At 50.5% G+C, this 22776-nt stretch overlaps 1 protein-coding gene across 6 annotated transcripts in view; it reads right to left on the minus strand.

Annotated features, from left to right (window-relative positions):
- The window catches only part of EVL (Enah/Vasp-like), a 120145-nt gene that overhangs the window by 35999 nt on the left and 61370 nt on the right, over positions 1-22776 (minus strand). For 3 of the 6 annotated variants that reach the window (XM_037031722.1, XM_037031725.1, XM_037031719.1), the window contains exons 2-3: positions 7768-7936; positions 954-1131 (exon numbers count right to left, since the gene is read on the minus strand). In XM_037031722.1, coding sequence (XP_036887617.1) covers positions 954-1131; positions 7768-7936 — 347 coding nt within the window. Of the gene's footprint in view, positions 1-953; positions 1132-7767; positions 7937-12532; positions 12655-18400; positions 18518-22602; positions 22742-22776 lie in introns of those variants that run through there. The other 3 variants (XM_037031720.1, XM_037031723.1, XM_037031724.1) reach the window with 3 other exon arrangements.

Consider the following 22776-nt stretch of genomic DNA (forward strand, 5'->3'; position numbering starts at 1 on the left):
TGGAGCCAATACCGCAAATTTCCATAAAAGCCACACACATTTCTGCTCATTGCTTTAACTGACCTGCTTAGGCACTTTTGCTAAAGTGTCGCCCCACCCCCATCTGCACCGAGCATCAAAGACTTCACCCAAGCCTTCACCCATCAAAGCCTACACCCAAGCCTTCCAGGTCTTTGGGGCTTTTCACTGCGAGTCCTCACTACCTCCCAGTTTCCGGCCTCTTCCCTCCGTGGGCCCAGGCCCACAGGAACACTGCAGCGCTGTTTTCCAAGTGCAAGCCGAGCTTCATGGCCGGGTACTGTTATGGGCGGTTTCCTCCACCTCAGGCCTGCTCTCGCAGCTGCCTAGTGACCTCCTCCCCCTTCAAATGTCACCACTCACTGAAGCCTCCCCTGGCAGCCCAGATGGGCAGTCAGCCTAAGGGCCATGCTCACACTTTTTAGAGCACTTGCCACAGGGTATTACAATTGGGAGGTTAGGAATCTGTCTACTCCAAAATATGAAGTGCATGCGGGGAAGGACTCATCTATGTACTTCCTGTACAGTCTGCCTACCGGGCTCCTATACTTGGTAAACATGTGGTAGGGGTCTGTCAGGCATGTAAATGATGAGTTCAAGAACACACTGCCGCTCACCCCTCCCATGTCTGTCAAGCACGCTCTCTGGGACGTGGAATCAGGGTGGCCAATGTAAACCAGGTCTGGACAGACGGCTGTAGTAACTCGTCAGAGCAAATCTGCAGCTCACAAATGGCAAGAGATGCTGATGTCACCCTGCCTTCCTTCAAACTGTTAATCTCTCTTTAAGCTTAAGAGTCAGGCAGCAGCTTCTGTGTGCACCCGTGGAGCAGCAGCTCAGAGCAGTCACGGGAGAGGGGCCCGGAGAGCCAGAGCCGTAGGGGAGGGGGCAGATGGGAGAGGAGCTCGGCATTGCCTGCACAGAGCCCTGCTTACCTCCTTCCTGGGAATTCATGATGTTCAGGGCAAACAGCATGGCATTGGAGAACGTGGTCGCCTCCTCCTTACTGGCGAAGTTCAAGCCATAGACCTGGCGAGCGTCTCGCCACTGGTGGAAGGTTGGTGTAGCCTGATTGTACTTCAGCCCTTTCACGATTGAATAATTGATCACAACCTGGAGGGAAAAGAAAGAGAAATACATCTAAATAAATAAAAGGTAAGTGAGCTGGAGGGAGCTGCCACAGGACAGGCAGATGGGTGGGGTCACCAGGGGAAAGTGTGCCCAGGCAGCTTTTCAACATGGTCTCTGGAACCCTGAGGGGTGAAAAACTGGCTGCTTCATTCCACTGTAATGCTGTGTGGTCATAATCTCCAGATGAGGGACCCGGGCTGGGAGCCAGGTCCCCTGGGTCCTGATCCCAGCCCTGCCTCCCACCTATGTTGCCCAAGGTGGTCCCTGCACCTCTCTGGGGCTCAGCTTCCCCACTTATAAAATACAGCGATAATCCTGGCTCTACCGCCCTCATGAGATTATTGCAAAGGCCACATCGTGACACAGGTCTTACCTAGACTTCCAGACACAAAGATCCTTAAGGACAAGAGTCTTTTCCAATCAGTATTTAGGCCTCCCAGAATCCTCTGCATAGTGTGTAGTACTTGAAATGCATCAATAAATGGGTTATTAGTTAAAAGGATCAGCTAGAAAAGTTAAAATGTACCATGCCAATATACAGCATTATTAATATCTTTTTATTAATCAAGAAGTATCAACAGGCCCTGGCTGGTGTAGCTCAGTGGATTGAGCGCGGGCCTGCGAACCAGAGGATCGCGGTTCAATTCCCAGTCAGGGCACATGCCTGGGTTGCAGGCCGGTTCCCAGCAGGGGATGCACGAGAAGCAACCATACATTGATATTTCTCTCCCTCTCTCCTTCCCTTGCCCTCTAAAAATAAATAAAAAAATCTTAAAAAAAAAGAAGTATCAACAGACAGCCAGAATGAATGCCAGACTCAGCAGGGAGAGCCACTGGGCAGACCAGGCAGCATCCAGATGTCCAGGTGCTCACGAGCAGGCAGGACTCCACACCAGGCCTGCCAGGCCTCTGCACTTTGTTCCTTCAGGCACGTAACAGAACTACTTAGCAAGTGGGGCTCACTGAGGGTATGGGGGCCTGGAGCTATTATTTTGCAGCCCTCCCTGTCCCCTCTGCTGAGTCACGTGATCTAAGATCATGGAACTTAGCCATCAGTTTACTTATCTGTAAAGTGGGGGACAATGGGACGTGGCTGTGGTGTGGCACCCTGTAGTTCAGCATGTCATGAGGACTAAGTTCTGCATGGGAAAGCATCTAACTCAGCGGCTGGCTCACAGCCGGCTGTGAGGGACTGTCAGTGAGAAACAGGAAGTCCCCATGATGGAAGCCCGCAAATGGAGTCTGGATGGTGGGCTCTCTGTGACTCCATGGCAAGAGCTTTGCTTCAGAAGAGGTGCCAGATGCTTTCTCAGAGCTCCCTGGCTTTGCAGCTCCAGGGTTTGTGATCTGAAGTTGCAGATAACTCTGTCCACTGTGCCCCTTGGTCATGCAAAGGGATGTGGCCAAGACACCCTGCTAGCGGGCTGGAAGGAGCCTGTGATGGTAATTCTGATGACTGCTCTCCTTTACTGCGCATGCTGCTGTGCTGTCGGGGGAGGTAAGACCAGAGGACAGCAATACGGATACTATCCGGAACGGCCTTTTTTCCATGCCCTACCCATGTGGAAGGTGGGTCTGGGTTATCCTACAGTGAAGAGAGAGGGGGGCAGGGGAATCCAGTGAACAAAACAGGCTGACAGTTAAAATCTCTATCTACTTATTGGTTCCAATCCTTTGTTTACTCTGCTTAGAACATGTGCATTAATGCAAGTCCACCTGGGGGAGTAGGTCAGCTTCATTAAATGCCTCTCTCCCAACATGCCTCCCCAGAGATGACCGTGTTTCTGACTATCATCACCATCAGTTACTTTTGCCTATATATTTTTAGTTTAAATTTTTTTTTCCTCCATTACCATTTAGTCCCCTTATACCCACCCCCCCCACAATTACCACACTGTTGTCCATGTCCATGAGTCTTTTTCCTTTTTGCTCAATCCTTCCACCCCTTACCCTCCAGCCCTTAGCTGTCATCCTGCTCTCTATGGGTCTGTCTCTATTTTGCTTCTTAGTTTAGTTTGTTCTTTAGATTCTACATATGAGTGAAATCATATGGTATTTGTCTCTCTCTGACTGGCTTATTTCACTTAGCATCATGTTCTCTAGGTCCATCCATGCCGTTGCAAAGGGTAAACGTTTCTTCTTTTTTATGGCTGAGTAGTATTCCATTATGCAAATATCCCATAGTTGTTTTATCCATTCATCTACTGATGGACACTTGGGCTGCTTCTGTATCTTGGCAATTATAAATAATGCTGCAATGAACACAGGGGTGCTCATGTTCTTTCCAATCCATGTTTTGGTCTCCTTTGGACACACTCCCAGAAGTGGGATCACTGGGTCAAAAGGCAGATCCTGCCTATTCCTGCGCTCCACGGAAATGGATTCTTATGGCACTCACTCCTGTTCCTTTCATCAACATAATGTCTATGCGATTCGTCCATGTCATTGCATTTATAAGTATTTAATTAGTTTAGATTGCTAGTTACATAACATTCCATCTTTCGACTTACTGCAAACAACCAATCCATTCTCCTGTCAACAGGTATTTGTGTAGTTTCCAGGTGTTGGCCATTATGACTAAAAGTGTGAATGTTTTTGTACATGGCTTTCAGTGGACGCAGGAGTGCACTGAGTTTTGGTAAGGTCTGTCCAATCATTTTTCGGAGAGGCTCTATCCATTTACACTCCCTGCTGACATCAGTATCATGGCGGAGTGAGAAGAACTCTTTGTTATCTCGCCTTAATTTACAAGCTGGACATTTATAATCCAACGAAGGTTCATCTGCTCGACACACAAACATACCTGAGGGATCCACGCATCAGTGGACATATGGGAACATGCCGGGGATGTGGGACAGAAGGAAGAGGAGGGGCAGGGGAGAACTCGGGGTGCAGCCCCCATGCTATGCCCGACGGAAGGTAAGAGGGGCAGAAGCAACGCTGGTGCCCCAGAGGCCAGCTCCCTCTCCCCGACCCAGGAGCCGCAGCAGAGATGCACCCAACGGCACAGTGGTTCCTGGGGCCATCGGCATGTTAGGAATAGGAGTCAGTGCTGTTGCTCAAGAACCTGGCTCCCCACACCCGCCATGATGGTGGTGCCCCAAGACTAAGGCAACCTGGGCACGGGGGGGGGGGGCACTCACCACCTTGGTCACCCAGGAGTCAATTTCCACAATACCAACACTCCCCCACAGTGACCTGGGAGGCAAGTAGTGGGGTAAGAGAAAGTAAAAATTTGCTCTATGGCACCATCTATTGGAAAATAAAAGAAAGACCTCTAATAATCTACTGAATTGTTCAGATTAAAATGGTATCTAAACAAGAAGAGTACACTATCTCAAACGTACAGAAAATAACAAGTCTCTGTAAATGACAGAGAACTCAAGATTGCAGTAATGAAGAAACTCAACGAGGTACAAGAAAACTCAGAAAGGCAGTTCAATGAGTTTAGGAATAAAATGAATGAAAAGGAGTACTTTACCGAAGAGATGAAAACTATTAAAAAAAGAATCAAACAGAAATTATGGAACTGAAGAACTCAAAAAATGAGATGAAGAATGCATTAGAGAGCACTGGAAACAGAGCAGACCAGATGGAAGAGAAAATTCATGATCTCGAAGATAAAAATCTAGAAATGATTCAGGTGGAATAGAGAGAGAACTAGGAGTTAAAAAATGAAAGAACTTCATGAGAATGATCTGACCCCATTAGGAAAAGCCGCATTGCATGGGGGTTTCCCAGAGGGAGAAGAGACGCAGATGGGGACAGAGCCTATGCAAAGCGTATTTGAGGGGAATTTCCCAACGCTAGGGAAGGATTGGATATTTAAGTATGAGATGCTAACAGAACACCTAATTACCTCAACACAAAAAGACCTTCTCCAGGACACATTATACATTGTCAGAAGTTAATGGTAAAGAAAGAATTCTCCAGGCAGCCAGGGAAAAAGGACAGTAACCCCCAAAGGAAACCCTGTCATGTCATCAGATTTCTCAGTAGAAATCCTATAGGACTGGAGAGAGTGGAGTGAAATATTAAAAATATCGGCAGAGAGAAACCACTAGCCAGGAATGCTATACCTAACACAGTGACCCTTCACAGAGGAAAAGAGAAACAAAGACTTTCCCAGACAAACGGAAGCTGAGGGCGTTCACCACCACAAGACCTGCATTACGAGAAGTGCTCAAAGTAGCTCTTCCACCTGAAGCAAAAGGACAAAAGTGAACAAAACTTTGAGTAAGGCGGCAGACAGACAGAATCAGAACATAAAGGTTAAAGGGAAAATAAGCATTAAAAGTAATCATAATTAAATAAAAATAACTAAGTAAAATAACTAAAAATAACTACAGTTACTACAACTTGGTGATAATTCTTGCACCATTATCCCCACGGGATTACTCAGACATGAAAAGTACTCCATACAATATAAAGAGATTAAGGATGGAAGATATCCCTATTTGGCTATAAAACCAGGAATCTCTGTCTCCCCCCAAATGTCTGACCTTGTAACCCATACTGACTGTGAAATAGACCTTTTCTCCTGAGGTCCATAAAAGTTATTATGAACTAGGTTTCCTGCCACTTTCACTAACGCCTTGGTTTACTAAGAATCTCTCTTACGTCCCTGGCAACCACGCCCCATCCATTTGGGGAGAGGCTCAACCACACCTGGAGAGCCTGTCTTGAACGTGCGATTCCAGTGGAAGGCAGCATTAGTACCTCCTCTGTCAGACTCCAGGGCTTCGAGTTAGGGTTGACACAGCCTCTCTGGCTTTGTCCAGGAGAGCACGGAAGACTCCTGCCCGAGCCTCCCCTCGTGGGGAAAGTTCCCTTCCCCAATGAGCCCCCACATGTGCTTTCCTCTGCAGGAGGCTCCTGAGAACAGGACGCACGCTGGTTCCCAGGAACCCTGTTTCCCAGTCTTGTGCCTTTTCCAGTACACTGTGCGATCTTCCCAGTGCCCCTGGAGGGCCACCAAGAGGCATGAAGGGAATAGAAAACTGGTCATAACAGAAGCAAGCATGCAGGGAGCACCCACTATGATTCAGGAACTGCACTAGGTAATGGACCTATGTCAAAGGCATGGGGTCCCAGGGTGGTATGCCGCGCCAGCCCCCACCCATGGGTGTGATACAAATGTGTAAGGTGTTTTGGTTGTCACCATAATTGGGACTAAGGGTGCTATACATCCCTCAAGTGTATGGTGCTGAGTGCCTCAAAAAGGCAGAGCTAGAACCAATGAATTGGAAGAACAGGAAAGAGCATCTGGAAGGTTTTTAGAGAAACCTTCCTGTCAGTAAGGCTCATCAACAAGGGAAAAAGATGCCTCTGAACGGCACCAAGAGTTCCAGGTTAGACAGACTACCTTTAATCAGGGGCCCTGAAGTGGGGATGTCTCTTTTAGCCACAAGAATCTGAAACTTAATTTGGCCAAAGCAGAAACACATTCAACTAGCAACCCACTAAAAATAGAGTCTTCAGTTTCTGTTCTCTTTTCTAACCGCTAACATGTGGACTCTCGCAAAGAGCAGCTAACCTGCCACTCAACTCAGCCACGGCCCGGCCGACAAAGGGCGCCAGAGGAGCTTGTTCAGGTAGGGCTCTCCACCAACGCTGGAACTACGGATCTGCTGATTTCACTGCTAAAACGTCCTTGTCAATCTCCATGAAGAGAACTGGAGGGGGAACCGTAAAGTACGAACCAGGTTGCTGCGGTCAGGCCACACAAACCCTTTCTCCACATTGCTATTTTGGTCCACATCACACCAGACTACTTTGTCTTAGTCACGTGCACACGACTATCCCCAACACAGGTGCTCTCGACCCGTCTGAGCGGAGGTGCTCACCAGCCGTGCTCACAAGCTGTCTCATCTCATTTGTCCAGGACACACTATCAGCGAGAGAAATGCTCCTGGATCCTTCAAACCATCCTGATATTCCTTCCAAAGTAACACTGAGGGGGTTGATAAACCCAAAATCTTCATTGTTATGTTGCTTATGGATATGTAGGCATAAAACAAAATATCATATTTGTACAATATGTTCTTTCAAACTTGTCTCACACCTATTTATTCTAGCATGACAGTAACTCAGGGAGGTATGCGGAGTGTGGATTGCTGTCTGTGTTTGAAAATGATGTTCAGAAAAGACAGCTGCTCAAGGTCTTACACCGTGCTGGATGAAAACATGGCGTCAGAATTAAAAAAGCTTTTCTTTGGAGACTAGATGGTAATGGAAAAACATATAATAAAGATTAAATAAAAAATAAACAATGTGATTTAAATTAAATTAGAAGCAAATAAAAACCTTTTAAAATTTATTGATTAGAAAGAGATACAGAGATCATTTTGTTGTCCCACTTATTTATGCATTTATTTGGCTGATTCTTGCATGTGCCCTGACTGGGGATCAAACCTGCGACCTTGGGATATAGGGATGATGCGCCAGGGTTGGCGTCAGAATTTGAACCCAGACCTTCTGACTTTGAATCTCGACCTTATTATCGTTACTACCTCTTTATTATTATTTTTACCTCTTTTCACTACACATCCGTGTGTGTCTGTGCACGTGTGTATGGGGCGCAAGCTCAAGGGTACCATCCGTGACACTGGCACTCACCTGCTGATCCTGCAGCTTGACTCCGACGACTCGGAAGGTGCTGCTGGCAGTGTTGTGGTAGATGTTGACCCGGCTGAACCCCTGCTGGCCAGGTTTGATTGGCCCCCATTTCTTGCTGGTGTCATCGTAGACCATCACGGAAGCCCGGGCTTGACAGATACTCTGTTCGCTGCAGAGCAAGAGAAAACTCGGGTGTCAGCAACAGGCACGAGCGCTGGCAGCCGGCTTTGCCCTTTCCTGAAATCAGAGGCCAACTGCTCTCTGACGCAAAGAAACTTCCCAACTGCCAGAGCTCCCAATGGTCTATGGAAGGGCTGCTGTGAGGTGATGAGTTTTCACTCTGCGAAGACCATGGGCAGTAGAGTTTTCTGTGGCCAAAAACATTTTTTTTAAGACAGAGGGGAAGGGAGGAGAAGAGAGGGAGAGAAACATCAATGCATGGTTGCCTCTTGAGCGCCCCCTACTGGGGACCTGGCCCATGACCCAGGCATGTGCCCTGACTGGGAATTGAACCAGCAACCCTTTGGTTTGCAGGCCGGTGCTCAATCTGCTGAGCCACACCACCCAGGGCCTTTGTGCCAAAATTTTTGATGGCTTGGGAAATACAGCTTTCCTTTGGGGGGAAAAGGTGCTTGACTGTGAAAGGAATTACAATTACAACTGGCCAACTGTCTTCCACACTGTGGGCGCTGCGTTAAATAAGGCAGTGTGTTAAAGCGCTGAAGCCTCACAACTGAGGAAGTAACCCCTATCTCCCTGTTTTGTAGGTGGGGATGGTGGCTTAGAGACTTGGAACAATTTATACAAATTCCTATAGGTATTCAGCAATTAAATTCGGGATTTCCAACCAGTTCTGTATGATTCTAGGGCACATGACATAGACAATATTCTTCACAATATCCTACAAAACGCTCAATTTATGATATGCTGAGAGGGTACCCTCATACGAGCTACACAGACAATAAAATATCAGGTGTTCTGAAGAACAGAGCCATACAAATCAAATAAATAGGTGGCTGCTCCCTACTTTGCTGAAGACATTTACTAGAAACCTACTTCATCTGCTCAGAGTAGGACAGAAAACCAGGGAAGAAGCAAAAGAAGCCCCTGGAGAGAGGAAACAGTCACCACGAAGAGCAGCGAAGGAGCCCACCAGCCTCTTCACTTACACAGAAGCCCCGCTGTCCTGAATGCTGACTGTCTCAGTCTCCAGCACGTCTGCACTCGCCAATTACAACGGTAAGACGTGGTTGTCAGAGGCAGCCATGCTGACAACAGCAAGCAGTGACTGCCATCAGAAAGCGAGGATACACAAACACAGCAATCCGAATTAGAAACAAAGGTTCCAATTAATTGCATGTCCCGAAATGCAATGTCATAACAATAGACTAGGCTGTCAGAAAAGTCACATTATGCTCACCTTACCATATTTAAGGCAGGGAGGCAAAATACTCTAAAAAGACCCTATTCCCCAGCCCCACTGGGTACTGGGTGGCAAATCAGTAGCTTTTAGGAGATGGGCCCTCCATGACTTGGAAACCTCAACTTGGCTGACAGTCAGTGCCTACGTGTCCCAGAGGCTGAGCCCCTGGGGACCAGCTCTGCTCCCCAGAGGCTTGGATGGTGAGGGGTCCAGTATACAAATCACCATCAACCATAACTCAGTGGCCAGTGTACATATGAGCCTTTCTACACGTCTTCCCTCACTTCACTTCCCACTAATCCCGCCGCACATTCTGCTGTTGTCCGGCAGTGACTTCACGTGCCAGTGCTGGGGACCACCCCCACCGGGGAGCCTACGCTGGGCCTCAGACTTGCCACTGACCCCCAGCTCTGCTCTGGGCTTTCAGAGTCTGGGGTACACTTGTCATCAGGTGTCCAAGCCTTGTGCTGAGGGCTCTGTCTGTGGACAGATGTATCAGAAGTAAATCGCAATGGCTTTTGGGGGGTGCAATTGTGCTGCACTTTTCCCCCATAGTTCACTATGTATTTAAGGGGAAATTGGTGACGAGCAAAAGAGACGTGGGTCTTCTCAGAAGAGAGCTGTACTATTACTACTGGCAGGGAGGAAAATGGGAATCAACACTTGGCTTTCTCTGCCTTTTGGAGGCTGAAGCCACGTCTTTTAAGTCTTTTAAGAGAATATGCTTAGGAGAGTTGCCCCTCTCCTTGCTAAAAGTCTTTTGGGCCCTGTCCTCATGAAGTCTGGTAGAAATTAAACTGCACCCAGAATCAAACGGACCTTGGTTGAAATCATAGTTTCATTCCAATACAAACTGACCAGAGATCAAGCTCTGGGCTAAGCTGTGTCACTTACTGCCACTGATACACTTAGCTTCTAAGTGATGCTGGGCAAGCAGGCGTGTGCTCCAGACACTGTCCTGGGCTGGGAAAGGGCCTGCGATACAGCCTGGGATTAAAGTCAGAGGCCTCTGAGCTGAAACCCCAGCTCTAGCCCTTGCTGGCCTGTGACCAGAGAAGCCCAGCAAGGTGCTGTGTGATAGGGCATTGCTCTCTTGAATCTCCAGGTGGTGGCCACCGAAGTGGGCCTTTCAGATCTGTAAGAGCCTGTTCGGGAGCAGAGGTGACTTATGGTCCCAGCTGCCATGTCTCTGGATGGCCACCACATCTGCATAGAGGCTAGCCTTCTCCAGATCGCTCTTTGCCAATGACTGGACAGGGCAGGGTCACCAGGGCCGGCCACTCTTGCCCGACACAGGATTCTTCGATGGGGAAACCCTGGCTCAGCCTCCTCACTAGCCTGTGTGCTGTGGTCTGAGATGCTCCCTACTCAGTCCTTCTTCCTGTCCTCCATCACTCTCCTCTAGTGAGTCCCGATTTGTGACGTTCTTAGTGTCCAGGTCCTACGACTGGATATGGTCATTGCATATCAGTGTGAATAACACGCCAGTAAGTGAAAAACATTTAGGGATGTGGAGATGAGGATGTCAGTGGCTGCCCTGAGTGAGCTCACAGCTGCTCGGAAATGAGGCAGATGACTACACACCTCCCTCAGCCCGAGGGGTGGGGGCCAGGGAGGCTTTCTGAAGAAAATGCTGAGTGCCCAGAGACGAAGAGCTGTCAACACAGGCGAATTCAGGAAGGGGATGTGGGACCCTGGGGGTGGCGGAGCCAGCAGCCACGGGGGGAGGCAGGGCCAGGTGCTGTGTGGAGAACTGCACGTGACCTGGGGCATCTTGTACCCCCACACACCTTTTAGGGGTGCTTGCCCCTAGTAGGTACTCAAACACCAATAACCATTCTTATTGTTATTACAGCCACAGGTTCCTTTTTCTGCTGTTGTTTTTAACACTTTAGGTTCAAATCGAACTTGTGGTTAACCAAAAAACCTGTTTTGTTTTTCTTTTTATCCCATGTGAATCGTGCTAGCCTGCCTCTGCTTATTTGACGCCTACCGACAGAACCTAAGCGCAGGAAAACACTGGTTTACCCTACAGACTCGTCTTGTTTACTACCCCTTGGGCTTTGTTTTACTTTTGATGAAATCTTGACTGTTGTCCAGCTCCGACACTGCTGTCCAGCTCTGGGCACTCAGCTGTCTCCTCGGCGCGCTCGCTGGGATGGGACGCAAACCAGGCCACACACACGTCCAAGGGCTACAGAGGCTTCATCTGTCTGAATCATGTGTCATTTGTGTTCGATACACAAGTACTTTATTTTTAAAAATATTATTTTTGAATGACTAAGCTATTTTTAAAAGACACGAATGTACAAAATTCCTTTACTAACCTTAGGAAGTCTATTCCCTGAGTTCTCCCCACAGGAGGCCCCATACCGCATGCACCTGTGCAGGCGTGGCCCCAACGCTCCTGCCCGCCTGGCTCACAGGACCACCGGGCCGGGCCGCGGGGTCTTCCGGGAAAAGCTAGAGCCGATTCTCATGATATGACCAGAACCACCAGATAATAAGTGGGGGAAACTGGTTAAAATACTCTGTTCGGTATGTTTTCCTGGTGGGAAACCGCCACATCGACGGACTCCCCACCCCCCACTACCACCCTGCCCCACTCCCAGGGGCCTAACAAGCTGCTGAGCAGTTTCCTCATCTGTGGAAAGTGAGTCTGTGTCTCTCCCCTGGCTTAACCCTTCTGGAAAAGGGCAGGTGCCAGGCCCCACTGGCGTCGGTCTCTGGCTCCCCAACTCCCTGCATGACCAGGAAGGAGTCTCTGAATGTGTCACAGGCTGACACAGACACTCTTTCCTGGGTACAGTCATCTTGGAATCCCTTCCACCCTGCAAATACCTTTTGGGGCTTCTCCGGGCACTTACTACAAAAACTGGAAGAACAGAGTGCAGGTTCGTAAGTCAGGGCAGAAGGGGGTAGAGCCAAAAGCGGGCAGAGAGGAGCTGGGCTAATCACAGAGGCTGCTGGAAAATAGGCACGGGGGCTGGGCTTGCGAAAAGTGCAGCCCCCAGGCCTGTAAGGGAAGACAGGGGCTCCTCCAGCCCCACGCTCACTTCTCTCCTCAAAGAACTCACCGGTGTGCCCTGCTTCTCAGTACCTGCACGTGTACCTGTCTGCCCCACTGGACTTCGAGCTCCTGGAAGGCAGGACTCTTGTTTTTCCCTGGTAAACCCAGGCCTTGTATATTGTAGACCCTAACAACTGGTTGCTGAAGAAATGGCTCTATAACTATGAAGTACGTTTATGATTGTGTGCCCATGGGGACATGCCTTTCAAAACCCTACTCCATTTATTCTCCCAGAGAGCAGCTGCCAAACAAATGCATCTGTTACAGATTACCATCAGCATTCTCTGCCTTAGAAGGCCTGGGATCAGACAGTCAGGAAACCGCAACTCTCAGGGCGGGCCTACTGTGCAAAGTGAGGCAGCTGCTGCCTCCAGAGGGCCATCTCGGCTCCGCCTGGTCCAGGCACGGGAAAGAGGTGGGCAGGCTGCTTGGGGAAGTGCAGGGGATGCGTCCTCCTCTGCTCCTCTGGAGGGCCAGCCTGGGAGCCACATTCTTTGTTGCCTGGATCTCCTACTGTAGGTGTTTCAAACTCATTTTCACTGGGGGCCACATCAGCCTTGTGGTTGATTTCAAAGGGCCAAATATAATTTTAGGATGATATAAATGTAACTACTCCTTAACTAGGGGCAAGGAGCTCGGCACTGCCACCGGGTAGAAACAAGGTGCACGACCAGACTTGGCGCGCGGGCCTTGTGTTTGCCACAGTGTCCTACTGGATCGACACCTCATGGTCTCTCCCCAGCACTGGCCCTTATCCTACTCTGCCCCATGCCTGGACTTGTGGCTCCCGCCAGATGGAACAACCCACCACTCTGTCTGATCCTGTCTTCCAGCAGGACTGGGACCCCCGGGTCTGCCTGGGATGAGGGATTTCCTGGGAGGTAGGAACTTGAGTGGCAAAACCAGCGTAGTCCCCAGCTAATGAGGGTGAGTGTCACCCTGCTGGGAGCTCCGAGATCCCTCACCACCGCAACTGCCACAGGGTTAAGCACCTCCTAAATACCCTCCGAGTGTGAGCTGCCCCCCACTCCCGACCCCAGCTGCCCCTTCCCCCCACTGGCTGCCTGCACACTTGCTTCCTCCACTTCCTTACTCTCCAGGTCCCCGCTGGCGCCTGGCTTCTGTCCCTAATATACACTTAGCCCCAGACCAGATCACTGACTTGCCACTTCCTGATTCCAATGGGTGCTTTTCGGTTCTTAAATCACTCCATCTCTCTTATTGAATCCAATACTGCTGCCTATTTCCTCATTTTTGTGAATCTCTCCTACTGGACTCCCAGCCTCACTACCCTGCTGGTTCTCCATTTCTCTCGCTGGTGAGTCCTTTTCAGTTTCCTTCACAGGTTTCGGTTGGCTCACTGACTGCGTGAGGGGTCCTGAACTTGGGGTTCATGGAAAGGCTCAGAAGGTCCCTGGAAATTATCTATAAGAGTGAGCATACAAGCTTTTTCTCAAGTAGGATTTGACCGTGTCCTCAACGAGTCTTTGCTCCAAAACGCACTTTGAAACCACCTTACATCTTTGTGTCCCCCCACGGGCGCTACTTAGTCTCCCTTCTCTTTGCGCCCTCTGCCCGCAGCTCTCAAACTGTCTGCACTGTTTGAGGATCAGGTAAGCAGTTCATTAAAGTGCAAGCCCTCAGCCTCTCTTTGGGAGACTCTAATTCAGTCAGTCTCAGCTGAGGCCTGGGCCTGGGTCCGTATTTTAACACACATGCCCGCTGATTCTGATGTAAATGGTCCATGGAGTAAACTTGAGAAACACTAACTTTCAAATCTTTCCATGGGCTCTTTCAGCCACAGGGCAGGTCACATGACCACCAAACACACTGTCAAATCTCACAGGGATGACTCTGATCATGACCTTTTCCCCTAAGCAGTGGCACCCCACTTCCAATGGCGAGAAGCTGCCACCTGGATGTGCCCCAGAGACCTCACAACTCAACGTGCCAGAACCAGAAAGTGCCCTCTCCCATTCCCTACCCCGCCTCCCCAGTCTGCCACCAGGAAGCCACCTCTCCCTGCCTTACCCTCTATGGCTGCTCCCTAGGGAGCACTCGGTCAGCTCCCTTCTCTCACCCTAGCTGCCCTGTCCTAGCCCTTGTTATTTCTCACCCAGACCTCCACACTCGGTTTCTGGCTCGTCTTCCTGCCACTGGGTTCAAGTCTCACATCTCAGAACTCATCTTTGACCTTCGTCACTAGAAGACCTTTAGACAATGCAAATTTGACGGCACCTTTCCTCTCACTGCCACTTACTAGCTATATGACCACAGACAAATCAGTTCACTTCTCTGCTCCTCATTTTCCTTATTTGTATCTAATCTTTCCTTCTCTATCCTTATCTTCTTCATGGGGTTGTGGGGCAGATGAAAAGGCTTGGGGTGAGACCAGGCACACCACAGCATGGAAGAGGTGTCATGACTGTTACAGCTCCTTGGCAGGCAAGGGTGACCCTTCACAATCTGGTCTTCCCTTACCTGTTCATAGCTGACCCACAACCCCAGGCGGACTCTGGGCAAAACACTCACGGGTCCCCAGCAGGCCCTACTCTCTATGGCCTCTTAGCTCTAGCTCACATTGTTCCCTCTGCATGGGATGCTTTTCCAGCCTAGCCTGCCAGTAATTCCTCCTCATCCTAAAGACTGAAGATGCATACCGCCTCCTTTAGAAAGCCTCCCTTGAAGCTCAGGCTGAGTTTGATGGCCTTCTGAGCCCTGTAAGCATATCCTCTGCCTTAGCACCTCAACGGCTTTCACAGGACACTGCAACACCTGTCTACTTCAGGTACCTCTGCTGGGCATGAGCACCACAAGGATAAGAGCCACTTCCCCAAGACAGGCTGATCAAGGGCTCAGGCCACAGTTCCTTGCCTACCTGTTTATCTCTGGAGTTTTGAAACAACAGGGCAGATTCTTTGCTGGTCCCAGGGAACACCCCTCCTTGCCATCCTGGAACTGACACTGTCCATACTGCCTGGTGCAGGTCAGGGAGGGAGGGGTGGTCTGTCTACATAGCCCAACCATCCGCCAGGTGCCAGGGCTGGGCCTGCTAGCAAAAGCATCCTCCTGACTGTGGGCCAATTACAATGACTTTCTGGTGTTACTCAACAAATCAAAGATGTTTCCTTTGCCTAATATGCTCTCTCCTGCCTACGTCCATAGGTTTGCATCTCACTGTCTCACAGAGCCCAGGTCAAGTGTCCCTGCCTTCAGAAAACACGTCTCTTCATTGCCATTCACTTGATAACTATCAAGAGGAAAGCAGTATGCTAGGCTCTGGGAATGAAGGTGACATATCTCTGCCCTTAAGGACATTACAATCTAGCAGGAAAAACAGTTACAAAGAGGGTACGTGATAGTGCTATTGTAGAAAAAATACAGGGTTAGCGGGGAGGAATTCTCACTTGTAAAACATACTAATAAAACTTAGGTATTTTAAGTTTTATTAGCATGAAGGTGCCCAGTACCCAGTTGGCATTGTCTGTGCACCTAACTGGAGTGTGCCTCCGCCCTGGGCCCCATGCCAATGCCCTGTGTGCCTCTGGTCACTCCCCAGCCTTCGTGGTAGCTATTTAGAGCTTATCTTCTTCCTGAGACCATGAGCTTCTTGAGGGCAGGCCCAGGCCTGATCATCAGACCCCCTTCTGCACCCTCCTGGGTGGAGCATGTACTGCCACCTTAACAGGCACGGCCTGGCGGCTGCCGAGAGAGCAAGTATGTGAGAGAGGGAACAGTGGGAGGCCAGAGAGAAGTGACTATAAATAAATGTTCTCAAAGCCAAGTGAAACAGAGCCAGACTCCCATGCAGTCTGTGAAGTCCTGACTTGTTTACTTTCAACATACAAACCACGAAAGTGGACTAGAAAAGCAGGCTAGAGTTGGAGCAGCCAGCACCAAGGGCGCAGGCTCCGGACAGCTGTCCAGGGCCCCAGTGCACGGTGAGCTCGAGCTGACCTCCAGGACCAATGCTGGGAGCAGCAGGGAGCAGTGGCCGGGTCCTCCCCTTTGCTCAGAACCACCATTGTGAGGTAGTGGCTACCTCTCCCCGACTTCACATTAAGTGGCTTGTCCAGTTGTCGCCCAGGCAGGGAGACACCATTGGCCGGGACCCCGCCTTCCTCCTCCTTTCCCTGGAGGCCTCACTCCCTCAGTGTCCCCTCCACTCACAAGCTCCCTCAGCCTGTCAGGCCATCTCCCTAGGTCCCAGGCCACAGAGCTCAGGCCCTCTCACCCATTCTACTCTTGGTGACAAGGCTCGCCCTCAATCTTGTCCTCTTAGCTCCCCTTCAACACTTTTCTGTTGGCTCTTGGCTCTTGGTTCTTGCTCCTTTCTGACAACCATTCCCCTAGGGGACAGGGACCAGAGGCATAGGAGACACACTGTCAGCTACAGGGAGAGTGTGGGGAAGGGAAGGGAGCACTGGGTCAGAGTCCGAGCTCTGCTGGGCCTGTCATCTGCTGCCCACGGGGTCCCAGGGAAGGCAGCGCCCGGCTGGGTACGAGGGATGAACGGTCTTTCCTGACCTGTGTTTAAGTCCGCTGGAGCTCGAGTAAGACGGAAGGACACAGAGCGCAGTTAACTGACCGTGATTAGTGCGCAGGCTGCCACCATGAATGAGCGAAGTGCTGCCTCAGTCACAGCAGATCTGCGTGAGGCGAGACTTCAGGTGGAGTCAGTCTGAAGCATCTCCAGAGCCCATTCGCAGAGCTGTCGTGCCGGGGCTGCACTGTCCTGTTCGCCCCACGGAGGGGCATCTCTCGTGCCGGGACTCCGCCCTGCCCTGCGCACGGACCCCCCTGGAGCCTCTCCTCACGTGTCTGTCACCTCCTGGGACAGGTTTCCACCCCCCACTGACAAGGCGCTGCTTAACCTCTCCCACCATCAGTGCACTTGCCAGTGTGTCGAAGGCCTGCTGGCTTTCTCTCCCTCCACGAGCCAGAGTTTTTGGGTTTGTTTGTTTTAAAAATATTGTTCACCCCTGTAGTCCCAGTAACTGTGACCCAGGGGACTCTCCACAATAACAGAGTCTTTGAATAAACACTTGTATTTGACTTTGCCTAGTTTTGCCAGGTGTCATACTTCTCAGCTTTCAAGAACGCTTTGGGGTCAGGAGAGACCACGACTCACCTGAGATCTGGCCACTCCTGTTCTCTCTCTCCCTGCGTTTGTTTAAAAAATAAGCCAAGACAACATCCCATTTACTGAGTACCAATTACGTACCAAATACATTCCCATGCCCGGTACTCTACAAAACCCAACCTTCTCTTGAATAAAAGACGTCTCTGCCGAGGGCAGGGCCTGCAGGTGTGTGCCCAGTGCTGTGTGTACAGCAAAGGGCAGGCCGTGTCCTGCCCGAGGGAGGGGACCACTCCCAGCAGAGTCAGCAGTGTCAGCAAAGGCTCGAGAGGCGAGCGCAGTGCCCTCGGCCACCCCCCGGGCCTCCCGTCTCCTCAAGGCTCAGTCCCAGGGAATGTAAAGACCTATACCATGGGTGTCATCACCAGGTCCCAATCCAGTGACAAACAAGGCTGGGAGTCATGGCCTTGTCAGAGCTGGGGACTGTTTGGAAGTAATTTTTTTTCATGGAGTAAACAGGCCTGAAGAGGGGTGGGTCTCCCAATGCCCTAGGCTCATACATGAAGGGCCCCCATTACAGGTCTTACTTCCCCCTGTGCAATAGGGGGTTTCTGCATCATTTCATAGAGAACTTGTCACTGCACGTGACATCGCTTTTAATGTCACTTTATTCAGAACCATCTGAAAGTAAGTTGCAGATACTATACTTCACTCCTAAGGTGTTAGCCTACATTCTTTAACATAATGACATTCTAATATGTAGCTTAAATTCCAATATTGCACTAAGTAAATTGATAATTTACCCAATCTCCCCTAGAATGTTTGCATTTTGTGGATCCAGGATCCACTCACACATTACATTTGGGTTATTATCTACTTACTCTATTTAAAGCCGGAATGTTGGGCCATTTTTTGTTTGTTATTGATACTGAATTTTGTGTGTAATGAGTTTCAACCAATCGTCTTGCAGGCTTTCAGTGCTCTGGATCCCCGCCCCCCCCCCCCCCCAATGAATTCAGAGTAAACAGGGAGAAGAGACACAGTGACAGTGGGGACTTACTGTTTCGTATCCCGTCAGGCAGCACCTAGTGCTAGCTGCCTGCCCTTGGAGAGGTGAGGCGGGTTAAGGGCTGATCACCAGGTCTCCCCATGGAGAAGTACACTTCTCCTCAGCAACCTGTGAGTCACCCACAGGGTGCATGGCAAGAGGCTTGAGATAGGTTTAATGCCATGTTCTAAACTTAGGTGGTAACTCTGAAGTGCTTCATGCCTGTGAGAAGGCCCCTCTGACGCCACCACTCTGTCTGGGACACACGATGTTGCCTCACAGTGCGGTTTAGTTCGACAGAAGGCCCCACATCCTCTTCCCAGGCCCCAGAGCCCTCCCCACCCCCCACCGTGGGAGCCGACCCCAAGAGCATGCTTTTTGCAGTGCAGGCACACCACTGCACACTCAGACCAGTGCTTCGCAGAGCGTCTCTGAGGACCGCTGCACGCCCTAAAAACGAGGATGCCAAAACCTCCTGTGTGTGTCCATGACGTCTGCCTATGTTTACCGTATTCAAAATTAAAGCTGAGAATTTTTAGTAACACAAGCACACATTTCATTATTTGCCATTGTGACAATGTCAGCATATGCCATATAGCCTCTGGAAAGTGCCAGGGGGCACTCATGAGACAAGAGTGGAAAGGGCGAACACTGCCTCAGTACTGCGATACACAGCTTTGCCTCGCAGACCCTGACAGGGTAGGGGTCTCCTGACCACATTTTGACAACGGCTGCAGCACAGCAGTGAAGACAGTGAGTGAGTTAGATCTGCACACGGCAATGTGCGGAAACCCGGGCGGCAGCTTTTAGGCCCCTCTGCCCTGTTTTCGTGGGCGTTAGAGTGAAAGAAAGGCTCTTGGTAAGTGAAGAATAAATTCAGTGGTAAACCCGGACCCTTTTCTTCCATCCAAATTGGTTGGGAGGGTTGGACGGGAGGATCGGACTGCTGCATCACATGCGATCAAGACGTGTGCCCTTTCTCCGCTGGGCTGCCACTGTCCCAGATGCCTGGACAGCTGGTCCCCACCTCTCTGGGAGGTCTACTGGCATCTGGAGAAAACACTCTGCCAACTGTTGGGAGAGTCTGATAGTCTCATATTGAACTCATCTCATGTCACTTCCCACACTTTCCTTCAAGGCCTCCAATCCTTTGGGAGCCATCCATAGGCCATGTGGACATGAGGGCTGCCATTACCAATTTCTGTATATGACTGCGGCCCCCGAGTCTGTGGCTTTGACCACTTGTGGGAGTGGAATGGTTTCAACACAGCCTTGGGACAGCTGTGAAGAGCTGGCCGGGCCAAGGACTGGGGCAGCTCCTCTCTGAGGGTGATAAACAGCCTGAGAACGAGACCTGGCTGAGTCCCAATGAACCTCTCTGTTTATCTGCATGGTGATTTCGCTGCATCCAACAGACATCTGGGTGAGGGCAGAGCAGTTACTCGGCCCAGGGACAGACAGAAGCACTGCGTCCTGCCCTGGAAGAGCTCTAGACAGCGAGGGGAGGTGGCGACTGACGGAGACACACGGGTGCTACCGGAGGCCAGAGAAGGGAGGTCTCTGTGTCTCCTGGCATCAACAGTGTGAGATCAGAGACTGCAGACAACCGAGATCATGAGGACTGATTCTAACCTCAACTCTGCAAAATGGGACAAGCTTCTTCAAGAGGCTGAAGCTAAGTCTGCCTTCTAAAAACACAATAAACCCTGGCTAGGCAGTGGCCCAGCCATTCTCTGCCACGCTGATTTTGTTTGTTCCTATTTCTGGTTGCTCGACTGTTCCCCCTTCCAATCTGCCCCCACAACTCTTTCAGGACAAGACCTCCTGTCTTGTTCACCTCAGGATCCCTGTCACCTATAGCAGCCCCCGGGGGCCAGACTGGGATGCCCACTCGGTTCCTTTTAAAAATCACCCTCTCCTTCGGAGTTTCCCTGAGATGCCAACCCCTCCTTGAAGTTTCCCTGACAGCCCCAGCTTTTCAAGTCTTGTTACTCTGCCTGTCTACACTTACTACTCTGTACCATGTGGCTCCTGTGACTTGTGTTCTCCACTTCTGAGAGCTCTGTCTTACCCATCGCACTGCTCAACAGAGGCCCACTCTGACCCAGAGGGCGAGGGCACAGGAGCAATGCCCCTGAGGTCAGGAGAGCGCCCGAGGCTGTTGCCCATCCACTTACTCCCTCCTTCCTTGCCGTGGTTTCTGCCTCTGTGAATTGGGAACAATGAAAGCAATGCTGGCCACCTTCAGAGTGAATGCAGCAACATCCGTGGGCACACACTGGGCAGCGCTGTGTGCTGTGTGCTAGAACCCTAGTGCCCGTACACAGTGCTCAGAAAATGGTGGCTGGCTGACGCATGGCCTGGACTGCGTCTGAGGAGGCTCGTTGTCACATGCAGGCCCTCTGTGTCCCCAGCACAGGCACCCAGGTGACTGAGGATATGGACATCACATGCCATTCTGTCCTCAGGAAGAAAAACAAAAGTGTCAAGTTTCTCTAGCTGCTGTGTGGGGGTCCCCTTGCTGCTGGGCCTGAGAGTGCGGCCAGTCCCGAGTGGGGCAGGGGCACAGAAAACCAGGGCTTTGGATTGGTGGGGCCACTACAGTAATTCATTTACAAAGCTGTCTTGCCCCACTCTGGGCCTCAATCTCCTGACCTATGTACCTCACAGCTGGACTAGCTGGGTAGTCTCATCACTAAGAACAATGCAACTTTGGTCCCCCAGAGAAATACTGAGGAGTACTTTTGGTTCAAGTAGAGGGTGAGATGCCTAGCCTAGGTAATCTACTGTACATGATGTCTGAGGTTCTCTCAAGATGGAAACCTCTCAGATTTCTACAATACAACTTAAGAAGACCTTATACAAATTGGACTGGTTCCTCTCCATTGACTTCTGACCCTGTTCTCTGCAGTCAGTAGCTGACACAACCGAAAGTGACTTGGTCCCTACCCACCCTGGAAGTTAGCATGACTTTGAAATGGGAAGTTTTCTGTTCTCCACAGCTGCACCCACAGATTCTTTAAAGCTAAAGGCAAATTATTAAAATGACAGAAAACTGGTCAGCATACGTCCCTGGCCCTGTCAGACTCGGGCTGAAGAAGCCATCCGATAGCCTGGCTGAGAGCTCTGCACCCCAATCCCCTCCAGAGCCCCGCTTCGGCTGACCAGGAGCATCGGGCAAGTTCCACTTCCTGTCAATTTTAATAACTCATTGCACAGTGCTTCTAGAGAGCTCTGCAGTGTCCTGGACAAAACCCTGGGTGAGGTCATTCTGGTTGGCTCTAGTTCCAGTCCTTCCTCAAGCAGCCATGTGACCTGGAACAAGGGTACAGGCTAGGCCTCCTCATCCCAAAACCAGAATGGTAACACCTTTCTCACCTACCCAACAGGGTTAAAAGAACCAAATTGGAAAACTGGAAAAAACCGCCCTTTGGACACTATGAAGTACTTTGTAAGGTGAGAAATTACAACTTTACGCTGAGACACAGAGCTATAGTAAGCTAATCCAGTAAGTGCCCCAAATTCCAGAAGGTAAAACTCTGTCCTATCACCACCATCTTTCACAGTCATAGGGCAGGGGAAGGTCAGGTCAAACGTGACCTCACCTTTGGGAAGACCATGCACCTCTAGACGTGCAGATGGACTTGGACCAGCTGCTACTTTCGCATGCTAAACAGCACCAATCCCAGTCACCGATGGCCCAGTCAGTCCCAGTCTCTCAGGCTGGCATGAGGACTCTGTTATCCCAGTCCACGGAGCTTCCATTATAAAAGGAACCTCAGCTCCTCCCTATTTGCTCAGTATTCAGATAAAACCACCTGAACGTCTGCAGGCTGTTCAGGAGAGAAGAGCCAGGACCCACCCATAGCACATGAGCCAAACCACGACCCCCTTAGCTAGATCAGAGCCGTCCGTACAGTCTGAGGCAGACCTTTGACTTCAGAGTGCTTTCAACACAGAAGCCAGTGAAGGTCATAAGCAGCAAGAGACATGGGCCTGGGTAATAGACAGACTGGCAGGTGCAGAGTGAGCGGGCTGTCAGTATCCTCCTGCGGGAGCTTGGGCGGGTCCTTTGCCCTCTGCTGTGGTCCCTGACCTCCCTGCTGTACAGCAGGGGACCTGGGTGATTTCTATGGCCCCTTTGGCTCTATACTGTCATGATTCTAGGTTTCCTCTTGACATCCCTCTGTCCCCTTTTTGGTCCCAGTACTCACAGCATGGCCATGGCTGAAGGGCTTTATTTAGCACAGGGAACCCGGAGTGATGAGTCCTGTACTTGCACCAGGCACGCTGATCCGAGGACCACAGACCCTCAGGAGGCAGCAACTTGCTTTTTAGACTTTACTTAAAACCAAACAGGAAACGGAAGCTGAACCAGAGACAAAGGG

Source organism: Sturnira hondurensis, unplaced genomic scaffold (genome assembly GCF_014824575.4).
Source record: "Sturnira hondurensis isolate 20B ecotype Veracruz unplaced genomic scaffold, ASM1482457v3 Scaffold0021143, whole genome shotgun sequence".
Lineage (NCBI taxonomy): Eukaryota > Metazoa > Chordata > Mammalia > Chiroptera > Phyllostomidae > Sturnira > Sturnira hondurensis.